The sequence below is a fragment of the Triturus cristatus genome, chromosome 6, assembly GCF_964204655.1.
Source record: "Triturus cristatus chromosome 6, aTriCri1.1, whole genome shotgun sequence".
Classification (NCBI taxonomy): domain Eukaryota; kingdom Metazoa; phylum Chordata; class Amphibia; order Caudata; family Salamandridae; genus Triturus; species Triturus cristatus.
Genome location: NC_140589.1, coordinates 1,216,114,667 through 1,216,137,874, shown reverse-complemented (window position 1 = coordinate 1,216,137,874; position 23,208 = coordinate 1,216,114,667). Strand labels below are relative to the sequence as shown.

General features: G+C 44.8%; 1 protein-coding gene and 1 pseudogene across 3 annotated transcripts in view; one reads left to right on the top strand and one right to left on the bottom strand.

Moving 5' to 3' along the window:
* Positions 1-23,208, top strand: part of DDO (D-aspartate oxidase) — a 201,408-nt gene that overhangs the window by 172,533 nt on the left and 5,667 nt on the right. For 2 of the 3 annotated variants that reach the window (XM_085612123.1, XM_085612124.1), the window contains 2 exons: positions 13,074-13,208; positions 13,328-13,504. In XM_085612123.1, coding sequence (XP_085468249.1) covers positions 13,074-13,208; positions 13,328-13,504 — 312 coding nt within the window. The remainder of the gene's footprint in view (positions 1-13,073; positions 13,209-13,327; positions 13,505-23,208) is intronic. The other variant, XM_085612125.1, reaches the window with a different exon arrangement.
* Positions 9,597-10,014, bottom strand: LOC146821190 (small ribosomal subunit protein uS19 pseudogene; annotated as a pseudogene).

Here is a 23,208-nt window from a genome sequence, read left to right as displayed (position 1 = left end):
AAGAGCCCGCGAAAGTGAAAGTGATCGTGATTACGATCGCTACGGAGGAAAGACACATGGCGCTGCGCGCATTGCACGTTCACGTGCACTGTAGCTTTAGGCCACGGCAGCACTTTGAAAAGCCCAGATATAAAATGTCTCTTCGAGCCTTTGGCTCACGAGACCTAAAAAGAGTATCCAATAAACACAAATTATTTTTTAAAGTAGGTGAAATCTTAATAAATTTGGTGATAAAGAAGTGTACAGGATCCGCAATACTTGCAGATGGCTTTAGTATTAAATATAGGGGCCGGTTACAATGCGATTCGTAGGGATCCGACTGTCGGTTGGAGCCTTTCGAACTGCGTCGTAATGTGCCAATCGGATTCCTTTTCAACCACCTCATTACAATAGAGGTAGTCGGTAAGGAAACCGACCGGTCATTCTGGCTGGCTTCCAATGGGCTCGTAGAGCCCGCTGCCAATCGCAATGTGTCAAGTAATCTCAAGGGTGGGCCTTTCCACTCTTGAGATTACGATGGCGGTTTCTGACATGGTTTCCATGCCGGAAAGCGTCTTTGGGGGCCCCCAGCAGGGCCCACTTGGGTGCATGGCCTTCGGTTGTAGTTGGAGGCCTAGGGGGCACCTGTGGTGCCCTCCTGTTGATCCTTGCACCTTTTGGCAGGTACCTTGCGGTGCCTGCCACAGAGTGCAGTAATAACCGCGCCTCCCATTTTACAATGGGAGTAAACATTACGGCCAGTTTACGGCCGGAATGCATGCTCCCATTGTAAAATGTAGGAATGTGACCGAACAGTGTTCGGTCGCATCCTAATGTGGTAGTCTGGACTGCCGACTGGGTGTCGGTCGCTCCCATGATCGATGTGGTGTCGGGCGGAAGTGATTCTGCCTGACATCGTAATGAGGGCCATAGTATCTAAGACATATGTCATGCTGCTAAAATCAGCTTTCTCCACAAAACCTCTATTTGTGCTCACCAGATGACAAAATCCAAGAAGGAGGTCAGGTAACAAGATCATAGCAGCCTCAAAGGACTTGACATTAAGCATGTTTTACAGTTACTAGAGAGTGAATCTTTTGTAAAGATTAACATTCTGACCTTAGGCTCAACATCTTTACAGGAGATGGATACTTGTGAAATCAGAACAACAAAAAAAGTAGTTAAATACGTATGATGAGCACGGCCAATATATTTGGGATCTCATCATTTCGTCTAATGAAAGTGAACAGAAGAAGCTATTACAAAAATCAATGATACTTCAAGCAAGAAGGATCCAAGTGGTATCCAGCAGTTCTTCATTCATTATTATTGCTCTGTGTATATTCCCAGGATCCTAAACATGTATTACCTAAAACACAGGAATGGCCTTAACCTTTCAACACCAGGCGGTGCGTTTGCAGAGTGGTGTAAAAAGGGGGCGTGGCCTTGGACCACTCTCACCAATCCAGCTGTGTGGGGCTTACTGGAGGTAACAGGAGGGCTAGTTGGCCCCATGGACCCTCAGGAGGCAAGGGGACTTCATCCCCCAACCAAGAGCGTGACAGGAGGCACGTTTACAGAGTGGTGCCAAAAGGGGGAGTGGCCTGTGTCCACCTCTCAGCAATCTCACTATATGGGGCTTACTGGAGGTATCAGGTAGGCTAGTTGGCCCCTAAGGACCCCCAGCAGCGAAGGCAACTTCACTCCCCATCCAAGAGTGAAGCCGGGGAGCATGTTTGCAGACTGGTGGCCTGCTTTGAGAACTTACCAATGCTGCTTTGTGGGACTTACTGGAGGTAATAGGAGGGGTAGTTGGCCCCCAAAGATATCCTTGGGGGCCATCTACCCCTCCTGTTTCCTCCAGTAAGTCCCACACAGTGGTATTGGTAAGATGTCTTCTGATGCCACACCCCCCTTTTTCCACTGCTCTGCAAAAGCACCTCCTGGCACACTACGGGTTGGGGAATGAAGTCCACTTTGCTCCTGAGGGACTATGGGGGCCAAGAAGCCCTCCTGGTACTTCCTGTAAGTCCAATGCAGCGGAATTCCTGAGCGCTAGCTGAAGGCCCAGCCCCCTTTCTGCACCACTCTGCTAATGCGACTACTACATTATTGTTAGAAATTGGCATTTAAAAAACCTTAGAAATTCACTGGAAAAACCATAGGTTTTAGGGACGTTATAGTTAGTAATTAGCATTTAAAAAACCTTTGACATTCACTGATAGAAACAGAGGTTTCAGGGACGTTCTAGTTAGGGATTGGCATTTAAAAAACCTTAGAAATTCACTGAAAAAAACGCAGGTTTCAGAGACGTTATTGTTAGGGATTAGCATTTAAAAACCTTAGAGATTCACTGGAAAAAAACACAGGTTTCAGGGACGTTATAGTTAGTTGGACATTTTACTCGTATAAAACCAGAGAAATTCGGGCAGTAGTAGAGCTAACTATAACTCGCACCCCCGCAATGCACTGCTGATGACGTCACATATTACATCACTCATGACATGGTCAGTGACATCACTGATGACATCACTGATTACATCTCAAAATGACATCACTCATGACATCACTCATGACATCATCCACATGATCATCTGATGCACCTCCTCACACCCTAATAAAACCTTTGATACACCCACTCTAAAATACAGACTACCAATATTGAAACCATAGACAGACCAATAGCAGTTAATACATACCTGCTCAGTGAGTCATACGTCTACATACACATCCACTCACTAACCCATACTGTCACTCATATACGCAGTCATTCATCAATACAGCCACTGATATATCCACTCATACACCCATATAGACACTCACACACTGCCACTCACCCAAAGAGTTACGCACACACTTACTGACATAAGCACACTTATCCATGCAGCCACTGTCACAATCACTCACTGTCACTTATACTCACTTATATACTCCCAACGCTCACATATACTGCATTTCACATATGTAGTTACTTACACATATACTACTAAGACATCCATTCACTCACCAACACAGCTATATGTACACTCACTCACCCATACAGTCCCTAACACATGCTCTCAAACCCATACACCCAGTGAATCACCCACTCACACAACCATGCAGGGAGTCACAGCCCCCCACCCACACAGACACTCAGGCACCCATACAGATACTCAGACAACCAATCATTAACCCATGGTTTTTTAGTGAATTTCAAATGTTTTTTAAATGCTAATGTCTAACTATATCGTCCCTGAAACCTATTTTTTTTCAGTGAATTTCTAAGTTTTTTAAAATGCTAATTAATAACTATAACATCCTTGAAACCTATGGTTTTTTAGTGAATTTCTAAAGGTTTCTAAATGCTACTTTCTAACTATGCCTACATAGGTAGGACATATGCAGAAAGATGAAGAAAGGTGCAGTAAGAGGCAAGAGATATGCAGCAAGAACCAACAGAGGTGCACAAAGAGGACTTGTTGCAAAGTCATCCTGTGCCCCCAACTTTTTGCTGACTGGTACTGGTGCTAACTGACTCTGACTAACCAGGCCCGGAGCCAGTGCTATGCTAAAAGACACTTAGAATACAGTGAAAACACCTACATACACTAGGGTACACTATGGATTGGGTTACCCCTGTGATTGTCATGACCTCCCCTCTAAGGCCCTAGTACATAATAGGGCAGGGGGATTAAAACTACCTCTAAGTCAGAGGTGCAGAAAGAAGCAAGAGCAGTGCATAAAGAACCAGCAGAGGTGTGGAAAGAGACAAGAGGGGTACAGAATGAAGTAGGAGAGGTACACATAGAGACAAGAAAGGTATAGAAAGAGGCAGGAGAGGTACAGAAAGAAGGAAAAGAAGAGCAGAAAGAGGCAAGTAAGGTGCAGAAAGAAGCAAGAGCAGTGGCCAAAGAACCAACAGAGGGGCAAAAAGAGGCAAAGCAGGGGTGCAGAAATAAGTAGGAGAGATGCACAAAGAGGCAAGACAAGTACAGAAAGAGGCAGAAGGGGTGCAGAAAGAAGGAAGAGAAGTGCAGAAAGAAGCAATAGAGGTACAGAAAGAGGCAAGAAAGGTACAGAAAGAGGCAGGAAAGGTGCAGAAAGAGGGAACAGGAGTGCAGAAAGATGCAAGAGAGGTGCAGAAAGAGAAAAAAGGAGTGCAACAGGAAGGGTGCAGAAAGAAGCAAGTGAGGTGCAGAAAGAAGCAACAGAGGTGCAGAAAGACGCAAGAGAGGTGCAGAAATAAGCAAGAGAAGTACAGAAAGAGGCAAAAGAATTGCTGAAAGAAGCAACAGAGGTGTGGAAAGAAGCAAGAGAAGAGCAGAAAAGGGCAAGTGAGGTACAGTAAGAGGCAAGAGAGGTGCAGAAAATGGCAAGAGAATAGCAGAAAGAGGCAAGAGGGTGCAAAAAAGGGAAGAAGGGTGCAGAAAGAAGCAAGAGACGTACAGAAATAAGCTAACGAAGTGTAGAAAGAAGCAAGTGAGGTGCAGAAAGAGGGAAGACAAGTGCAGAAAGAGACAACAGGGGTGCGGAAAGAGACAACAGGATTGCAGAAAGAGACAACAGGGGTGCAGAAAGAGGCAATAGAAGTTCAGAAAGAGGCAAGTGAGATGCAGAAAGTGGCAAGAGAACTGCAGAAAGAGGCAAGAGAGTTACAGAAACAGGCAAAGAGGGTGCAGAAAGAGGGAACGGGTGGGCAGACTGAGGCAAGAGAGCTGCAGAAAGAGGGAAGAGGGGTACAGAAAGAGGTAGGAGAGGTGCACAAAGAGGCAAGAGGGGTACAGAAAGAGACAAGAAGGGTGCAGAAAGAGGCAAGAGAGATGCAGAAAGATGCAAGTGAGGTGCAGAAAGAGGCAAGAGAGATGCATAAAGAGGTGGGAGAGGTGCACAAAGAAGTAAGAGGGGTACAGAAAGAGACAAGAAGGGTGCAGAAAGAGGCAAGAGAGATGCAGAAAGATGCAAGTGAGGTGCAGAAAGAGGCAAGAGAGATGCATAAAGAAGAGAGTGAGGTTCAGAAAGAGGCAAGAGAAGAGCATAAAGTGGCAAGTGAGGTGCAGAAAGAGTCAAGAGAGGTATAGAAAGAGGCAAGATAAGTGTCAAAAGAGGGAAGAGAAGTGCAGAAATAGGCACTTGAGGTGCAGAAAGAGGCAAGAGAGGTACACAAAGGGGCTCGAGAAGTGCAGAAAGAAGCAAGAGAGGTGCAGAAGGAAATGAGTGAGGTGCAGAAAGAGGCAAGTGAGTTGCAGAATGAGGCAAGAGAGGTACAGAAAGAGGCAAGGGAACTGCAGAAATTGCAATTACAATACAATACATTACTTTTGCAAGGATATGAAATACCCTCTCACTTTTTGTATTATATTTCTTACTTGTAGCCGTGTGGATGTGAGTTGTGGTTTGCTGCTTTATTAGAACATGTGCGGTGAAGAGTGTGAATTGTCCACTATTCTTTCTCATCAGTTGGGGCATGCTGGATCAGGAGAGGGATATTTGGGAGTTCCTTTCAGCATTTCACCAGCCATGGTCTAATACGTTCTCTACCTTAACCCTTCCTGGACAGACTTGTACAACTTTGATAAATATGATTTTCAAGCTCCGCTGGTATAGGTCCATACATGCAAGGGTTTTCAAGTTTTTGTAATCTTGTGAACATTGGATTTGAGGTTGGTGATTGTGTTTTGTCCACCAGTTTGGAGGTGGCACATGGATGGCAATGAAAAGTCTGCTTACCATCATTTATTTCCACTTGCAGCAGTAAAGCTCAATATAAGAATTTAGAACATTATATAACTTTGTGAGCAGTTTGGCACCTTGTATTAGGTGTAGAGAATTGTGGTTGAGAATGTTAGTTTGTGGGTACAGTCGGTCTCATAGTTTGATGTAATTTGTTTCAGTTGGAAACCATACCTCAATATGCAGGTGATGGGAATGGGCAGGTTTAATGACCTACGTGATGGTTATGTGAATACTAGTGGTTCCTAAATATACTACTCTGTTGGAAATGATGACTAGCCATGCTTCACTTTCCAGAAGTATTGACAGGCCTTTCAGGAGAACTATGTCACATAGATCTTGCTGTTCGCCTAGAACTCCAGAGGGGTATCAAAAATGTCTGGTCTGAACCAGGACTTTTGTTTGGGAGCTGGCTCCATCAACCACAAAAATCCAGGTTGTTAATGTAGTGTCAAAGGGTGTGTGGAATGGATTTTGGATTCCTTTTCAACTCCTTTTTCAAAGTTGGTCATTTTTCCCATTTGAATATGAATATTTTGTCATGTAAGGAAATTATTTTGTCTGGATTGGCTGAGGTACACGGGCTGAGACTGATAACAGTACCTTGATATGTCATGCAACAGCGCTTGCAAATTGCCATTTTTATGGGCAGCCAATGTAAAAAAAAGAATTTGTATGGGAGCCGGAGATGACTGTGAGGGTAAGTTACAGATCAACCAGGCAGCAGTGTTCTGAATGACCTGTAGTTTAGCCAGCAAGGTATCATTTGCTGCAACGGCCTGTAGTCTAGCCAGCAAGGTGTTATTTGCTGCAACCAACAATGCATTTTCATATTCAAGGCAACTAATTATAAGCACTTGGACCAGGTTTTTCATAGAGGTGGAAGGTATCCAGGGAAATGCTTTTTTGACAGCCTCATTGTGGCAAAGGGGGTGTTACATGTGGCATTAACTTGGTCTCTCTGAAATAGTGTCTGATCAAGTTGTTTCACTCCTAAGTTTCACACCACTTGCTTAGGAGTGGGGACTGGTCAAAGAGCCAAGGGCCAGCAGTCAGCTGATCAAAGCTCTTGCACTTTGCCAAACAACACAATCTCAGATCTCTCCCTATTTAGTTGGAGACAGCTATTGACCATCCAGTCAGAGATCTCCCTCATGCAGTGCCAAATTGCTTTTTCCATCATATCTGGGTCAGGACTGAACGAGATAAGGAGTTGAGTGTCATCTGCGTATGACACAATCTTCACACCGCAGAATCTCACAATGTCTGCCAGAAGTGCAACATAGATGTTAAATAAAATTGGGCTCAAGCACGAGCCGTGGGGAACTCCCTTATTAGAAAGTATTTTTCTGGATTTAAATGGACCCAAACAAACCTGGTGGATACGGTTGTCGAGGAAGTCTCTGAGACAGAGTAGTGCCGTACCATGGATACCTACTTCATGTAGTCTGTGGATGAGAATGGAATGGGAAACCTTGCCAAACGCATCAGACAGGTCCAATAGTACCAACATGATTGGGGTTCCTACATCAAGAGAGAGTCGGATGTTTTCAGTGACTGCCACAATACAGTCTTGGTACTGTGTTGTGCTCTAGAACTCAATTGTGAAGGGTCTAAGATCTGATGTTCTTCTAAGTAGGATATGAGCTATTTGTTAATGTGGCTGTCTAGAATTTTAGTGAGCATAGGTAGTAGTGAGATGGGTCTATAGTTAGTGAGATCTTCGATATTGGCAGAGGGCTTTTTGAGAAGTGGAGATACCACTGCATACTTCCAATCTGATGGCAGTTTGGCAGACGTTAATGAAAAATCAAACAATGATTTTACCAAAGGAGCCAGATAGCCAGCTAGACTGGACATTATCTTAGGTGGGCAGAGGTCTAGCGGGGAGCCTGATTTTACCAGAGCTAGCATCTGCTGCACCTGTTTCACTGAACTGGGTTTAAAAGCCTCCAGAGTTGCAAAGGCAACAGGGTGAGGTTGACTAAGATCCAGTGCCGTATCTCGGTGTTCTGGGCTTACACATAAGCTCTTATTTCTGGCATTTATTATATATTCAAAAAGGTTAGCTAGGGAATCTCAGAGTTTCTGGGATGACGGGGCAGTAGTAATTCAGGCACAGGTTTCAAAAAGCTGTTGGGGTTTAGTAGAGCTCCTTAGCAGAGTTGTCCTATTGGGTGATTGTAGAGATAATATGAATTTTCCGAGCAGCTCTGATCTTGTTATTATAATTGCGGAGCATAACCCAGTAAGCTCTTGATCAGTGAAAGATTTAGTGACCCACCAACGCCATTCAGGCGTTTACATTTCGTTTTGTCCTGTCTCAAGTAATTAAAATACCATGGTGCCAGGTTTCTCTGAGAAGAAGGAGAAAAAGGGGGTTTCTTAAAAGGCGCTATTTGATTAAGAGTATCTGTTCGAGATTTATGATAGGCATCTACAGCAGCAGTCATGTCCGAAAAGAATCACGAAGTAGCCTCTGTAAAACATTCTGAGAAGGAGGAAGTAGTGACTGCCCTCCATGGACGATAGGGGCTGCTGAAGTCTTTCTTAGTTTTTGCAAAATAGTTTTTGCGTAAAATGGAGAACTTAATCAGATAATGATCTGACCATGTAAATGGGAGAGGTGGTTCACTTGTCACATCAGCTACATTTGTCAAAATAGGGTCTAAGGTGTTTCCTGCCCTATGTGTAGGGGCAGTGACTGTTTGTTTCAGCCCTAAGGTCTCTATCTCAGCTAGGAACTGGGACACTCCTTGGATGTTAGTATTCTCACCAAGGTAGTTAAAGTCACCCAATAGGAGAAATTTATCAGAAGCTAAAATGTGGGGTGCAATAGAATCAGCTAATAATACCTGGCTAAAATCTTTCTTGGAGCCAGGTGGGCGATAAATCAATGCCCCCTCCAGACTCTAGTAGTGGGTATTGAGAATTTAAAGATGCACATCTCAATCCATTCTGAAAGTAAGGAGTCAATTATTGCAACTTGTACACAATCGTGGAAGGCAATGGCAATGCCTCCTCCCAGACGTTTTTCCCTATTTAGTTTAACTAGCGAATACTGTTGTGGTATTGGTAGTGAGATACTAGGGAGTGCAGTGTCACATAGCCATGTCTCGGTAAAGAATCATATTGTAGGGCGATGAGAAGAGATAACATCCCAGATCTCTATAGAGTAATTTACCATAGATCTAATGTTACAGTAGAGCCCGTCTATGTTTCCTATACTGTCCTTGTGTAAACATGTGGGGTTGGCAACTTGCAGAAGAGCTTTGTGGGACGGGTTTATGGGGACCTGAGAGCAGACAAGTCTAAGCGATCAAGTTCATCGCTTAAGGAGTGAGCAAATATAATGATCCTTTAGGCTTAAGAGATTGATTTGAAAAAGGGCCACATTGCCTTGTTGGATTTGTAGAGGAGTACACCATGTAAAATGACTGGATATCACAAACATGGTTGTCATCCGAAAAGGGATACTTGTTTCTGATGAAAAATGCTAAAACTATAAGGCCAACAAATTGTTGTGCTTATTTTCTTATGAATGTGAAGTTGTATGTCGGAAAGTGTTCGAAGGAAGGTGCGAGAGAATGATTACAGGTGTTGAATACAGCTGTTAGGTGATGGATGTTCCCACTTCTTAAATTCATTCAAAAAAACCTTTAAATCAGCGCCTCTTTCTAGATTTGTTTGCTGGTTAAGAATGGTGGTGAACTTTGGTGAACGTTAGAGGCTCGCTTGCAAGACTTTTGAGGCATGCAGATGGGCCAAATGACTTAATTATAAGCGTGGCTCTGAAATTACACAATGTTAGCCTTTGTGTGGAGGCATTACATTTGACCATTTGGAGTTTTCAGCCATCAAAAAGGTAAATGGAAAGGAAAACTTTATTCACAAACAGATGGCGTTTACTTCAGAAGAATGAACCGGGAAGAATGAGTGGCACCGATATCCGGTCGGCCGTGCTTGACAGGCTTGTACGTAACGGGCAATCATCTCAGGCTTGATCTCCACCTGATTGAAGGTCTTCCCTTTGTACACGCCCACAATGCTTCCTATCTTCTCAGGCAGAATGATCATGTTGCGTAGGTGACTCTTCACCACCTTTGGTTTCTCCATGGGAGGAGATTCTTTATTGGCTTTGTGAAGACGCTTCAGGAGGGAATGCTGCTTTCAGCACAGGCCACGTTTCAACTACAGACACTGGCAAGCGCAGTACAACTGCACGATCTGCTCATAGGACATGTCCAGTTCCACTCCCCTGTAGGTGAACTTCCTGAAGCTTCGCTTCTTCTTCTGCTCAACTTCCGCAAATTTTGACAGCATCTCTCGGAAATGAGTTTATGCATACTGTGAAAAATGTGAACTTTTGTAATGACAGACTTTTTTTCAGTATTTCTGCTGTGATGGATGTATTACCACTCATTGCCAGCATCACCTTTATTAGGAGGACATGCTTAATATTAGGGTCTGTGACATTTCCTTCCCGCTATCATGTACAATATCCTTCATTGGGCACCGGGAGTATCTTTTCCAACTTAGGTCCCGATTCTGATGCAGTTTGGACATTTTCCTGACCAAATCAGTTTGGGAAAGGTTTTCTGACCGACTCAGATCGGGAGAGTCCGACCGAGTATGATGCATCCGGGTGCTTTCAGATTCGATTTGGTTGAACTCCCATTGACTTCAATGGGAGCCTAGGTACCGGCCGAATGCATAGGCTGGGGAAAATCGGGCATCCTGTGGTGGGCACCCCCTGGTGCCTCCCACACCGTGCTTGGCTGGTAAGGGGGGCCCCATGGGTACCCCCACGGGCCCGATTGGAAAGGTTCTGTGTGCAGAGGAACCGGCTACAGGCCCCCAAAGTCTGATTCCGACTACTGGTTAACGTCAGACAGCCTGTCCGAATCCAGCATCGTACTTAGTCATTCGGAAACGCTGCACGTAGAGACGTACGATTCTGCTCCGTATGGCTTGGTCATTCCAAATGCCGTCTGGTTCGGATTGGGATATTCCTTATGCCTAACTCTCATTCGGACAGAGCAAATACCATTAAGCAGCCTTCAAAACCACATCGGAATCGGGCCCTCAGTACTTCCTAAAACTGCCAAGTAGTCCAATCATGAAAAGGAAGTCCTCCTGTCGGCGCAGCGGTGGCAGGCAAACAGGAGGACCGTCAAAATCGTAATCAGTCCCTCCTAGGTGGTGCAGCACTGCAATGAAAGAGATGTGCGATACTCAAGATGGTCGGGGATGGGCCACAGTGTGTAGAGAGAGCTTGTGCTCAGGTGATTTATAAGAAGGCGCTAATTTGTTGCTATTTGTCTCATCAATTTGTTTCAAACGTTTGGGGCATGTTCTGGGAGACTGCGAGAGAAGAAGGATTTCTTTTTACACTGAGATGCTTTCAACGCAAATCCCATTAATAATCAAACGTTACAAGGCAAACATTATTACTTGCTGGCTCATAGCAACTGCCTTTTTGCTTTTCCTTGTTATTTAATTCCCATTGTGGAGACAAAAGACCGCGCCTATCCCCAAGATGGACTTTGTACATTATGGCTTAATTAACTACTTTATTGTGACCATTGAGAAGTAACCACGTATATTGTGTGTATTCATTTTACATATTTCACACGTTTCTGAAAGTCATTTGTTTTAGGCACTGAACCACAGCCATATAAAATAAATGGAACACATTGAATCAGAATCCGTTAAGCAGACGTGAATGTTTAACGCTCAACATATATAAAAATTAAAAACTGCAGATCTGGTCTCAATTTTCAGTAGCTTTGTAAATGCAATTAAGAACATAAATCTCTAATGTTAAGGATATTTACCACAAAACTGATTTCCTGTTGAAAAATGTCAGGCCCAGGTATCCAGGATTTGTGATGCCTAAGGCATTACATTTAACTTGAAGGCACCATTTCAGAACAGGCCTTGCCTCATGGGCAACCCCCTCTCGGCCTTAGTGGTTTTCTCCATGCCAGTTACCGATCGAGTGTCTCCCAACTCAACCCCATACAAACTACAACCCCACATATTTTTGCTGGGGAGGGTTTTGAAAAACAGGATGGATGGCGCTCAGGCAGGTAAACGGACAGGTAAGAATTGAGAAGAACAAAGAACAAATGCTTAACGGTGCAAACAGGTCAGGGGAAGACCCAGAACCCCTGTATAAGGTGTGGGCGAGAGCCCATGCCAGAACAATTATAAACAAATCCTGTGCACACGTAACAATTAGGTAATATGATCACAGAAAGAACAACAAAGTTCAACAAAATATGAAGAAGGTGTTGTTTTAATTCAAAGATGAGTTCATCAAGACAAAGGGCGCCAGCCGACACGTGTTTCGTCAACAGTAGAAAAACTGTGACTCTTCAGGGCAAGATGAAAAGTGTCATTTGGATAATCAACGGTACAGATATTGAGTTCAAGAAAAGAGCGGTATCCCGGAGGTCAGTGCGACCAGGAAACAAAGGGCCTGGTGACGGCGTTGTGAGCAGGAATATCTGGCTGCCGAAGTGCGGGAGTATCTGTACCGTTGATTATCCAGATGACACTTTTCATCTTGCCCTGAAGAGTCACAGTTTTTCTACTGTTGACGAAACACGTGTCGGCTGGCGCCCTTTGTCTTGATGAACTCATCTTTGAATTAAAACAACACCTTCTTCATATTTTGTTGAACTTTGTTGTTCTTTCTGTGATCATATTACCGAATTGTTACGTGTGCACAGGATTTGTTTATAATTACAACCCCACACAGTTACCTCAAAATTACTCCTCTTCCACTTTATGCAGGAAATTATTAGCTAATTATAGTGAAGAGCCAAAAAGTTAAGATGTTTAAGGTGTTCAAAGGATTTATAGTGGGCAATCCCAGACACTTCTTTTGGAACAACTATATTCCCACATCTAGACCAAATTTACAACATTGTCCACTTAGTTCCACCTCGAAGATGTTCTGGTTGTGTAAATTGAATCTCTGCATCAAGGTTTGCTCAAATCTGGAAGGAACACGATGTGTTACCGCACATTAAACTTTTTCCCACCAAAATGTCACTGTTTCGGTTTGAGAATGGGCCTCTAATGAACTTCTGATACGTGTAATCCATTGGACTGTGTTTTACAGGAGCACCCTTGACAGAAAGGGAAGGTTGTGGCCAAAACATTAATAGGATTGCATAAATCCACTACTGTAATAGTACAAATGCAGTGACTCTATTATGAAATGGGGTTAAATATACTAATTATTGTTTACATTAACCACCTCATACCGAGCTCCGGCAAACTGAGCATGGGCTGCAAACAAATTTTGTGCACAATTTGTAGTAATGGGGCTAGCACAAATTCTGCTTTGTCCTTTATTTTTGCCTGAACAGATTGCTCCAGGTAGTACTTGGGGGAGTGACCAGCCAAACCAGTGCGACAAAGGGGATACCCTTCTGTAAATCCGGTTGCAAAGAGAATTACTGCATGTGCTATCCCATTACTCAGCTGGAGACCCAGAATCGGGAGTAAATACTGTGTGGTAACACTATCCTAGTTTTTGGTGCTCAGTTTTTGTATGACACTTGGAATGAGGCTATGAATAATGATATTCCCATCTTTATATGTTTCTATGACTGTCTTTCAGGTGGCAAATATTTCAGACTTCTCCAGCAGAAAAATATCCCTTTTGGTCCGATGTGGTCCTCGGTTTTCGTCTGATGAGCGATTCGGAGTTGAGAAAGTTTCCCCACTATGTATTTGGCCATGCCTTTACCACCCTGAAATGTGAATGCCCACCATACCTTCTGTGGCTCGAAAAAAGGTTGGTTAACATCTATTTTTACTACTTGTAAGCCACTCTTTCTGCGGTACAATATTAAAATGTTCTTCCTTGATACCAGCTACCTAACAACATTCAGCTTGATTAAGTATGAAATAAAATGTAGATTGATACAGCAAAGAGAATGGATTTGTATCGAAAAGCTTGGTTAGTTTCCTGCAGCTCCACAGGTCATCTGCAGGAAGCTGAGTGTAGGGGACTGCGGCACGCGCTGCAAGTCTTTAAACCCTTGCACCTTCCCCAACCCCCGCTGCAAAGCAAATTAGGATTTGGGCACGTGCCGTTTAACTGCATACAAGTCAGAATATCGCAAACTCACTACTCCTATTATGAGCTCTAATAGAAACGAAATGTGTCAGGGCTAAAGACTGTGATTAATAAAAAATACAAAGAAAAATTATAGTATAGTTCTAGAGTTGATAGCAAACGGCTACAGTGGCCAGCATGCAATGAGAAGAAAGAAAGGCTGGTAAAGCATTCGATATCAGTCTCACAGCTGTGGTATTTGTTCAAGCAGGCTACTAAAGCATGTCAGTTGGTACCAACCACTTGAAGACTATCTCTTAACTACTTAATGGGTATGAGTGCAGCCAGAATATATTTTCCTTCTTAAAAAGTGGACTGGGTGTAGTTAATTTGCAGTGTGTCTATTGCATGCACCAATCTCTCTACACGAATCCTAGACATATTTGTAGCGAATCACTCCTCCCATGATTACGTCAGCAATTTTCTCTATAATTTGAGAAGGCCATTGATAGTCAACCAGGTGTAGCTCCTTTAATAAGTGCTACTGAAATTCCTCCTCATGCTTTGGTTTAGAGAAACCGGTTTCCGTTTAATGTGTACGTATCCTACACTTATATGGAAAATCACAGGTTTGTTCATTGGTGATTTATTTATTGTGTTTAGCGTGACCTTGCTCGCCTACGCCATGAAAAGATTATACAACAGTTCATAAAAAACACAGAATTCAGCTGGAAGATGATTGCAAGTGGAAACTGTCCCTCTGATGAATGGCTGTCCAAAGTCCAGCCGAGGCAGGTCCATTGGGTCTGAGGGACCATGCCCCCCCACCTTCTGCCCCTCATGAACAGTGTCTGTCAGGCTGAACAAAGGTAAGCCTGACAGTCACTGTTCATTTTCAGGTCAGGCAGCCAGGAGCCAGCCATGCGCTAAATACTCAGGCTCCTGACTACCTGAGCTGAACTTTGCTGGGGCTGAAGAAGTCACAGCTCATGTGGGTGTGACCTTCTCAGCTCAGCAAAGGTCCCTGAGGCCCTCACCCCAGTAACAAGGGGTAGTGTCACTGATTGCCTCACACCTGGGCGCTTCAGTTGTAAGCCCTGAAGCGCCCAGAGTTGAGTGTCACTCAGTGACACTTCACCACTAAGTGGGGTGGGGTTAGCAGTCTCACTGACCCCATCCCACATTGTAATGACGTTGGGACTGCTGACTTCCCTCAGTGGCTGACCTTAGGTCTGCCAATGAGGGAAGGCAGCAGTCCCAAGTCTCCTGGGACCGCCAAGGCAGAGCTGCAGGTAAGTGTGTGTTTTATTTTTAAATAAATGTTTGGTGTGTGCCTGCATGTATGTATGAATGTTTGGTAATAAGCATTGTGAATGGATGTGTTTGAGTGTGTGTGTGTGTGTGTGTGTGCGTGTGTGTGTGCGGGCATGTGAATGCATAGCTGTGAGTGTGTATGTGTATGTGTGTGTCCCATCCGCTCCCCTGCTTCCTAAACATACCGGCCGCTACTGCCAAAGTCTGCTCCTTTGTGAAGCTTGGAACCTCTTCTTTGAATGAAACAATGTTATTGAATTTTCTTCATTACTTCATCAAAAGGCACATCTGTGAGAAGGTGGCTAATATATGCTGTCCACTAGTTCTAGTGGGCACCTTGTATCAGTCCAAACAACCCCTTATGGTGATAGGTCAAAGACAACCTTAATTGAAAGCTATCCTAGTGGTAGCTATGGAGATCAGCCTTCAGGCTAAGTCTTGAAGGAATGTAAAGGAGCTTGTTTTACCAGTCTATAATCTCCTGAATGATGAAAAGAAAGGACAACCACACCAGGTATATATTCAAAATATATGTATTTAGGTTAGAATACACCCCTCTAGTCTCTTTATGAGGCTGGAGTTCGAAGTACTTAAATTACAAGTTAGCAACCAACAGTAATAGCACAAATACACGTTTGGGCCCTAGGGGCGTACCAAACCATATACCAAAAAAGTTATATAAGAACCACGACTGGAATAGACACAAGGCCTAGAGCCTGTAGAATCGCTGGGACCCCAAGGAACCACCCAAGATAGTGACACAGGGGACCCACGGGGACTGGATGCAGTGTGTTGAACACAACCGCGGGTTCCCGTTAGCTTCTATGGGCAATGTCGCGGTTGGAAATTTAAAGATTAGGGACACTTGGAATCGAGTCAGGACCAAACCCTTTTGGACTTAAGAAGATCTAGGGCTAGCACCCACAGGAGCACCGGAGAACTCAAGTTACCTCACCCAGGGAAGCCGGGTGCATAGGTGTCTTTTGGTGTCAGGTCGCGTCGTTGATTGAAATGGAAGCTGGCAAAGAACTGCTGCTGCCGTGAAGAGGAGAAGTGTCCGAAGAGACCCAAGCCTGGATCTAGGATGGAAGGAACCTGAAAGCAGAGGGGACAGAGTCTGGGTCACTAGCCAGTGACCACGGGCAGGATGGACCAATGCCCACAGATGTTAGGTGCTTCAGGTGATTTGATGGGTGTCTTGGCTCTTCAGCCACGAGGTCCCGGATACGTCGATGAAGTCCACAAGCCGGATTCGAGCTGTCCCACGAAGTCTGTCGAGTGCTGTGGCATCGGCGACCAGAATGGAGCCAACAAGCCTTGGCAACGGTAAGTCACTGGAATTCAGAGAAAGGACTGCGGTGCAGACCAGCAAGGTCTGAGGGACTCACCCAGCAAGGGTAAGTTGGGGCATGTCTGGGGCAACCAGGAAAGCTCAATTAGAATAGGAGTTGCCTTCGTGGGGACCCGCTAGCCAACGGGCTAGTGATCACGAAGGAGCCTCGAGCGGTCACACTTGAAACTGGCCCACGGGTCACTCGTGGAGTGGAGGCCAGCAATCTTCGGTGCAGGAGGTGCTCAAGGCTGGGGCTACTCAGAGCCCAAAGCACAACTTCAAGGAGGACCAGGAAGATAGTGTTGCTGCAAAAGTTCAAGGTGTCCAGGGGTCACGGTTCCACGTCACCCACGATAGCCACAGGCCTCTGCTTTGCTGTGGACTCAGGGTAGCCTCGGGGAAGTCTGGAAATCCACCTCTGGTGATGCAAAGACTTCGGCGTCCGGCGGGAGCTTCAGCGATGCAGACCAGTCAGTTGCTTCTTTGGTGCCTGCCAAGCAGGGGAGTCACTCCTTGACACCAAGGGAGATTTCTTCAGTCTTCTAGTCAGGATAGAATGTCGAAGGTCCAGGATATATGATGCAAAGTTTCGTCCAGGGTAATCTAAAGTCGCAAAGACTGGGGGCCTGATTCACAGAACTAACTTAAGACAAAATCCTAAACTTACTACTTTTGGTATTCACAGAAGTTAGGATTTTGTCTTAAGTTTGTCTTAAGACAAACAGAAGACAGACTTAAGACAGTCTTAAGACAGACTTAAGACAGACTTAAGACAGTCTTAAGACAGACTTAAGACAGTCTTAAGACAGTCTTAAGACAAACTTAAGACAGACTTAAGACAAACTTAAGACAGACTTAAGTTAGGATTTTGTCTTAAGTCTGTCTTAAGTCTGTCTTAAGTCTGTCTTAAGTTTGTCTTAAGTTTGTCTTAAGTCTGTCTTAAGTCTGTCTTAAGTCTGTCTTAAGTCTGTCTTAAGACTGTCTTAAGACTGTCTTAAGTCTGCCTTAAATTTGTCTTAAGACAAACTTAAGACAAAATCCTAACTTCTGTGAATACCAAAAGTAGTAAGTTTAGGATTTTGTCTTAAGTTAGTTCTGTGAATCGGCCCCAGGGTTCCCATACTTATACTAAGTTTGGGGGTTGGACATACTCTAGGGACCCACCTATGGGAGGGTTTGGAAAGAGGGTGGTTACACCCATTTCCTTTGTCCAGTTTCGCGCCAGAGCAGGGTCAGTTTGCCCCTGCAACCGGTTTGAACTGGACTATGCACAGGGACACCAAGTGTGCCCCAAGTGCAGGACTTCAAAGCACCAGAGCGTGCTCCCGCCCAGCCCCAGTACACATCTGCCTGTCTGGGGAGGTGGTTACACCTCCCTTTGACAGGAAACCTATTGTCCAGGCCTCCCCTGCCGGACTTTCAGTCAGCAGCAGGAGGCCAGACCCGTGTCTGTGGCAGAGGCATCCATTTTGTGATGCCAGGGCTCAGGAAAGTCCTACCGGGTTAGACCAGTGTGAACATGTCCCTCCCTCTAGAAGGGTGGAATGCTACCCCCGCCGCCAGAACTGGCGGGGGGGTTAGTATTCCAAAGCGTTTGACACCAAACACGACATGTTTCCGTGCAGCCATCCCAAAGTTAGCATTTACAGCGAGGTTATAATGCACTTAAGAGTATATGGTCAGGCTGCACCACAAAAGGCATCAGAGGAGGTACTCCGAACGCTGCAGAGGGGCTCTGCTCATGCAGGGGCACCCTCTCACATAAAAACCAAGCACTCTGCCTTCAGGATTGTTAAGGCCTGCCATAGGAGTGACTTATAGGTTTTATATGTGTGTGCAATAGTAGTGATATAGGTATCCTATACCACTGTAAGGGGTGCAAGCACACCCTTACCCAGGCCGCAGTAGCAGACCTGTGGTGCCATTTTGGAGTGCTTCCCAGGGGTGGCATAATACATGCTTCAGCCCCTGGCAGGCCTCTGAGGTACCTATGCCCTAGGTACATAGTATACCATATACTAGGGGCTTATAAGGCACTCCAGAATCCAATTGGAAATGTACCTAATGTACATGGAAACCATTTTACAGAGAAAGCAGATAGACTGGGGCCCTGAATAGCAGGATCCCAGTCCAACTAAGTCATAAACCAGCATAACACCAGGCATATAGTCAGATTCCACCTTCCTACAACATCATCTTATGGTACACACTACATCCGTTAACGAAGTGACCTTAGGATAAAATAATGCAATAAAGCCCCACAACATCATGCCCATGATTAACTCATTTCATCATTTTGCATGTTTCCATTATTACGGGCAGTAACTGAGGAGTCCCCAGAAAAACCCAATAATCCATCCAATCTTTATTTATCTTGACATGTTTATAAGGACAACATCTGGCTTTGTATATAGGGATTTCTAGGCCCATGCAGCAGTCCATCCTGTTGGCCCATTCTTCAGAGCTAAATGGGTCTCTATGCTGCCAATACTTAGCGATGACACTTTTGGCCAATACCAATCCAAGATTGATCAAAGCCAATTTATATCTGTTAGCATATGTGTAATAATGCTAATTTTGGGTTGTGCTTAATAATCTAGCACATAACCTTCTTTAATATGCGACACAAATTCTACCCCAGAAATGTACTGATTTGAGTTACTTCCGGTTCAGTTAAATAAGATCCGCCTTTTGCCCTCCATGTCGTAAAAAAGAAGGAGACAAAACCATTCAACATCTCCATAACTGATGCTGCGTAATGTAGGTTTGGTGAAGGTATCTGAGCTGAATGATGTGGAACTGAGTGGCCACTGCAACCTACCTTGGTACCATTCTGGCTTCCTGCCATTCCTCATCCTCCAGCGTATCAACTTTCCTATCCCATGCTGCTCACAACCTCGAGAAGATGTTGTTGTGTGTATGACAAAGGGCCAATGTAGGGTAGAAATCTTGCATTTACACATATCTCCTATTAGCAGTTTTCCCTCTATCTGGGCTGTTAGACCTTACACCCTTGGGTGGGAGTCTCCCAAACTCTGCCTTCACCCCTCTTGCTTTCAGAACCCCTTTTTGTTGACCTTTAGGATTCTGCACTGTACCACTGCTAACCAGTGCTAAAGTGTTGGGTTATACTCAATTGCCACATTTCACTTTCGTCAGCCCCTAGCAAAGTGGTACTACATGGAACCAAGGCCTGTACTTTCAATGCTACTTGTGGGTCTGCAGCACTTATTGCGCCACCCACTTAAGTAGCCCTTTAAAAATATGTCTCTGGCCTGCCATTGCAGTCTTTGTGTGTAGTTTTAAACTGCCATTTCGACCTGACATAGTAAACCTTTTGCCAGGACTAAACCTTCTTTTTTTAATACATATAAGTCACCGCTAGGGTAGGCCCTAAACAGCCCATGGGGCAGGGTGCATTGGATTTTAAATGTTGGGCATGTACGTCTATGTTTTTCATGTCCTGGTAGTGAAAATCTCTCTTTTGTTCTTCACTATTACAGTGCCTACCTTTCCACGGGAAAACATTGGGTTACCTTATTACATTTAATAAATGATCACTTTGTGTGGAAACAGGTAGGAATATCATGTTTAGTTTCCGAGGAATTGTAATTTAAACCCCTCTTTAATGGTAAAGTAGGATTTTAAGTCACACTTCATAAAATGCCACTTTTTAGAAAGTTGGCATTTTCTTGTTCTAACCATTTGGTGCCGGCAGCCTGTTTTATGGGTCACTTGACTAGGTATCAATCAATCAATATGTATTTGTCCAGCGCTGCTATTCCCCCTTGAGGGTATACAGGAGCTAGATTATTGGGCTCAGTCGAAAAGCCAGGTCTTGAGTCTCTTCCTGAATTCCGCCAGGGAGGGTGATGTCTAGAGGTGGAGGGGAAGGTTGTTCCAGGACTTGGCGGTGAGGTAGGAAAAGGAACTGCCTCCACTGTGGCTTCGGCGAGGGAGGTGGAGCGAAGGTGTCTGGAGGGTTGGTGGAAGTTCAGACGGTGATTGATGTATGCTGGTCCTTGTTGTTGAGGGCTTTGAAGGCGTGTGTCAACGTCTTAAATTGACACCTTTTCTGGATGGGGTGCCAGCAGAGGTTCCTGAGGTGGGTGGTGATATGGGTCTTTTTAGGTACTTTGAGGATGAGTCTGGCTGCTTAGTTATGTATCGTCTGGAGTCTCCTCATGAGTTGGGGGGTGGTTCCTGCATACAGTGCGTTGCCATAGTCCAGCTGGCTAGTTACTAGGGCTTGAGTGACAGTTTTCCTTCTGCCAATGGGAAGCCATTTGAAGATTCTTCGAAGCATGCAGATGGTGTTGAAACAGGTGGAGAAGACTGTGTTAATCTGTGGTTTCATGGTGAGTTTGCTGTCCAGGATGATGCCGGGGTTGCAGGCGTGGTCTGTCGGTGTGGGGGTGGGTCTGAGTTCGGCAGGCTACCAGGTGTTGTTCCACAGTGAGGCATCGTACCCAAAGATAAGTTCTTCGGTCTTGTCAGTGTTGAGCTTCAGACAGTTGGTCTTCATCCAGTCGCCGACATTCTTCATGCAGTTGTGGAAGTTGGTCCTTGTGGTGTAGGGGTCAGCTGAGAGCGAGAGGATGAGCTGGGTGTCGTCCACATAGAATATGATGTTGAGGTCATGGGTTCTGACAATCCTGGCTAGGTAGGCAGATTCTCTGAGTTTGTTCCTTGAGGAATTATGTGATCCATCTGAGGGCTTCTCCCTGGATCCCGATGTGGTGCAATCTCTTGATGAACGTGTGGTGGGATACGGTGTTGAACACTGCGGAGAGGTCGAGGAGGATCAGGGTCATCGATTCTCCCCTGTTGAGGAGGGTGCAAGTGTGTTCAGTGGCGGTGGTCAGGGCAGTCTCAGTGCTGTGGTTGGCATGGAAGCTGGATTGAGAGGTGTTGAGTAGGTTGTTTCTTTTCAGGTGTTCGGTGAGCTGGCGGTTGATAGCTATCTCGAGGACTTTGGCGGGAAAAGAGAGCAATGAGATGTTCACACCAGAACATGGGCTTCTATGGGAATTCACAAGGGCATATTATCAAGCCCATTATCGCTGCTTTAGCGGCAGTTTCCTGCGGCTAAAGCGGCGATAATTTTAACGCTGATCTTGATAATATGGCCCTTAGTTCTATGTATGTCTTGGTTTACCAGTAGGTTTTCAAATGAGCACAGATTATTGCCAAACATAACATCCCCAAGTTTTGACTCTCCAATAAGGTCCTATCCCCTGAACCCCTGCAATAAGTGTACCTGAACAAGCCATGTTTTGAACCATAGTGGAGTTTTACGTTTGAGGTTACGAAACAAACTCATATCCCGCAGGGTATCCTGCCACAGTTTCAGCACTGTGGCAGCTTTAGGTGGCAGGGTAAGGTAATACTTCCCACCATATATATAGTGAAGGGGACTCATCTCTCCCATACACCACTTTATTATTGTGTAGGCCAGGTCAAGGGATGCATAATTCAGCCACTTGTTAATTATAATTAGATGGGACGCACAGTAGCATGCTTTTATATCAGCAGCCCCAATCCCAATTTAAATACGGAGTTTGATGGTATTTACCCATGGAAATATTAGGACTTCAAGTTTCCCAAAGAAAGACCTTCAGCATGGCACTAATGTGAGAAAAAATATTTCCTGGGAGTCTCAGACGGGTAGTTATGTATCTGATACAAGATACGGGGCAGGGATACTATTTTAAAAATGGCTGCCCAGCCCATATGAGACAGAGGAAGGAATGACAAATAGTTCATATCAGGTTGTGGTTTGTCCAGCTGGGAAACTGGTTTGCGCTGCCACACCATAGATCTGTTAGGTGCAATGTAGACCTCCTGATACCAAACGCCTCAGGTGCCTCCTAAAACCCGTGGCCCATTGCAAGTTGGATTTGGTCATCTTTAAGAGAACACCATAGACTCACCCATATTAATTGTTAGTCCTCAGTGTCTTCCAAAGTTACGAAGAATTGACAATAAACAAGGTACAGACCAGGCTGGGTCCTGAAGGTGTATAAAGAAGTTCTTTTGTGTACAGTGATACTCTATCTGAGAGCATGGACAACCACTCAAACCCCTTTGCCAAGTTTGGTACTGTTTGGTAAAATAATTGGTGGCTGCGAATGCCTGTTGATTTTTCAGCAACCTTTTATAAAAATCTTTTTATTGAGTTTTATAAACATAAAAAGGCATTACAGTACAAACCAATGGTATGCTTAGGGCAGTGCACAACCGGACTGGTCAATGAGGCATAGTCAAAGCAAATCATCAAGACAATAACTGGGATCAAATCACATACAAGCCCACCGGGCCCACAATCAGCATACAATTCCCATCAAAGGTTATTCAGCAATACCTCGAAATTCTCACCACGGGGACCAGATTTTTTCCCATTTACGAGGGCGTCCTCTGCCATTTTATCTTGTTTTTCCTGCTGACATGCACCAATCCATGTCTTTCTCCCAAACTTTCACCTCCAGTGCACTTCTCACTCTCCACAGTTGAGCAATGTTCCACTTGGCCACCTCCAGACCTAGGGACAACCAGATCTTACCATATCTGGGCGGGGGATCGTCCTTCCAAATATACAGGATACAGCATGTAGCAGTGTCAGGGACCTCTGTGCCCAGGACCGTTCTCATAACTCCCGGAAAGGCTGACCACTAGGGTCGTTTATATGGACAGGACCATAGTGTATGAAGAAATGTACCCACCTCCCTCTATCCCTGTAGGCAAAGATTTGTTGGACATCTGCCCATGGTGTGCACAGTCGTGTGTGAATAGT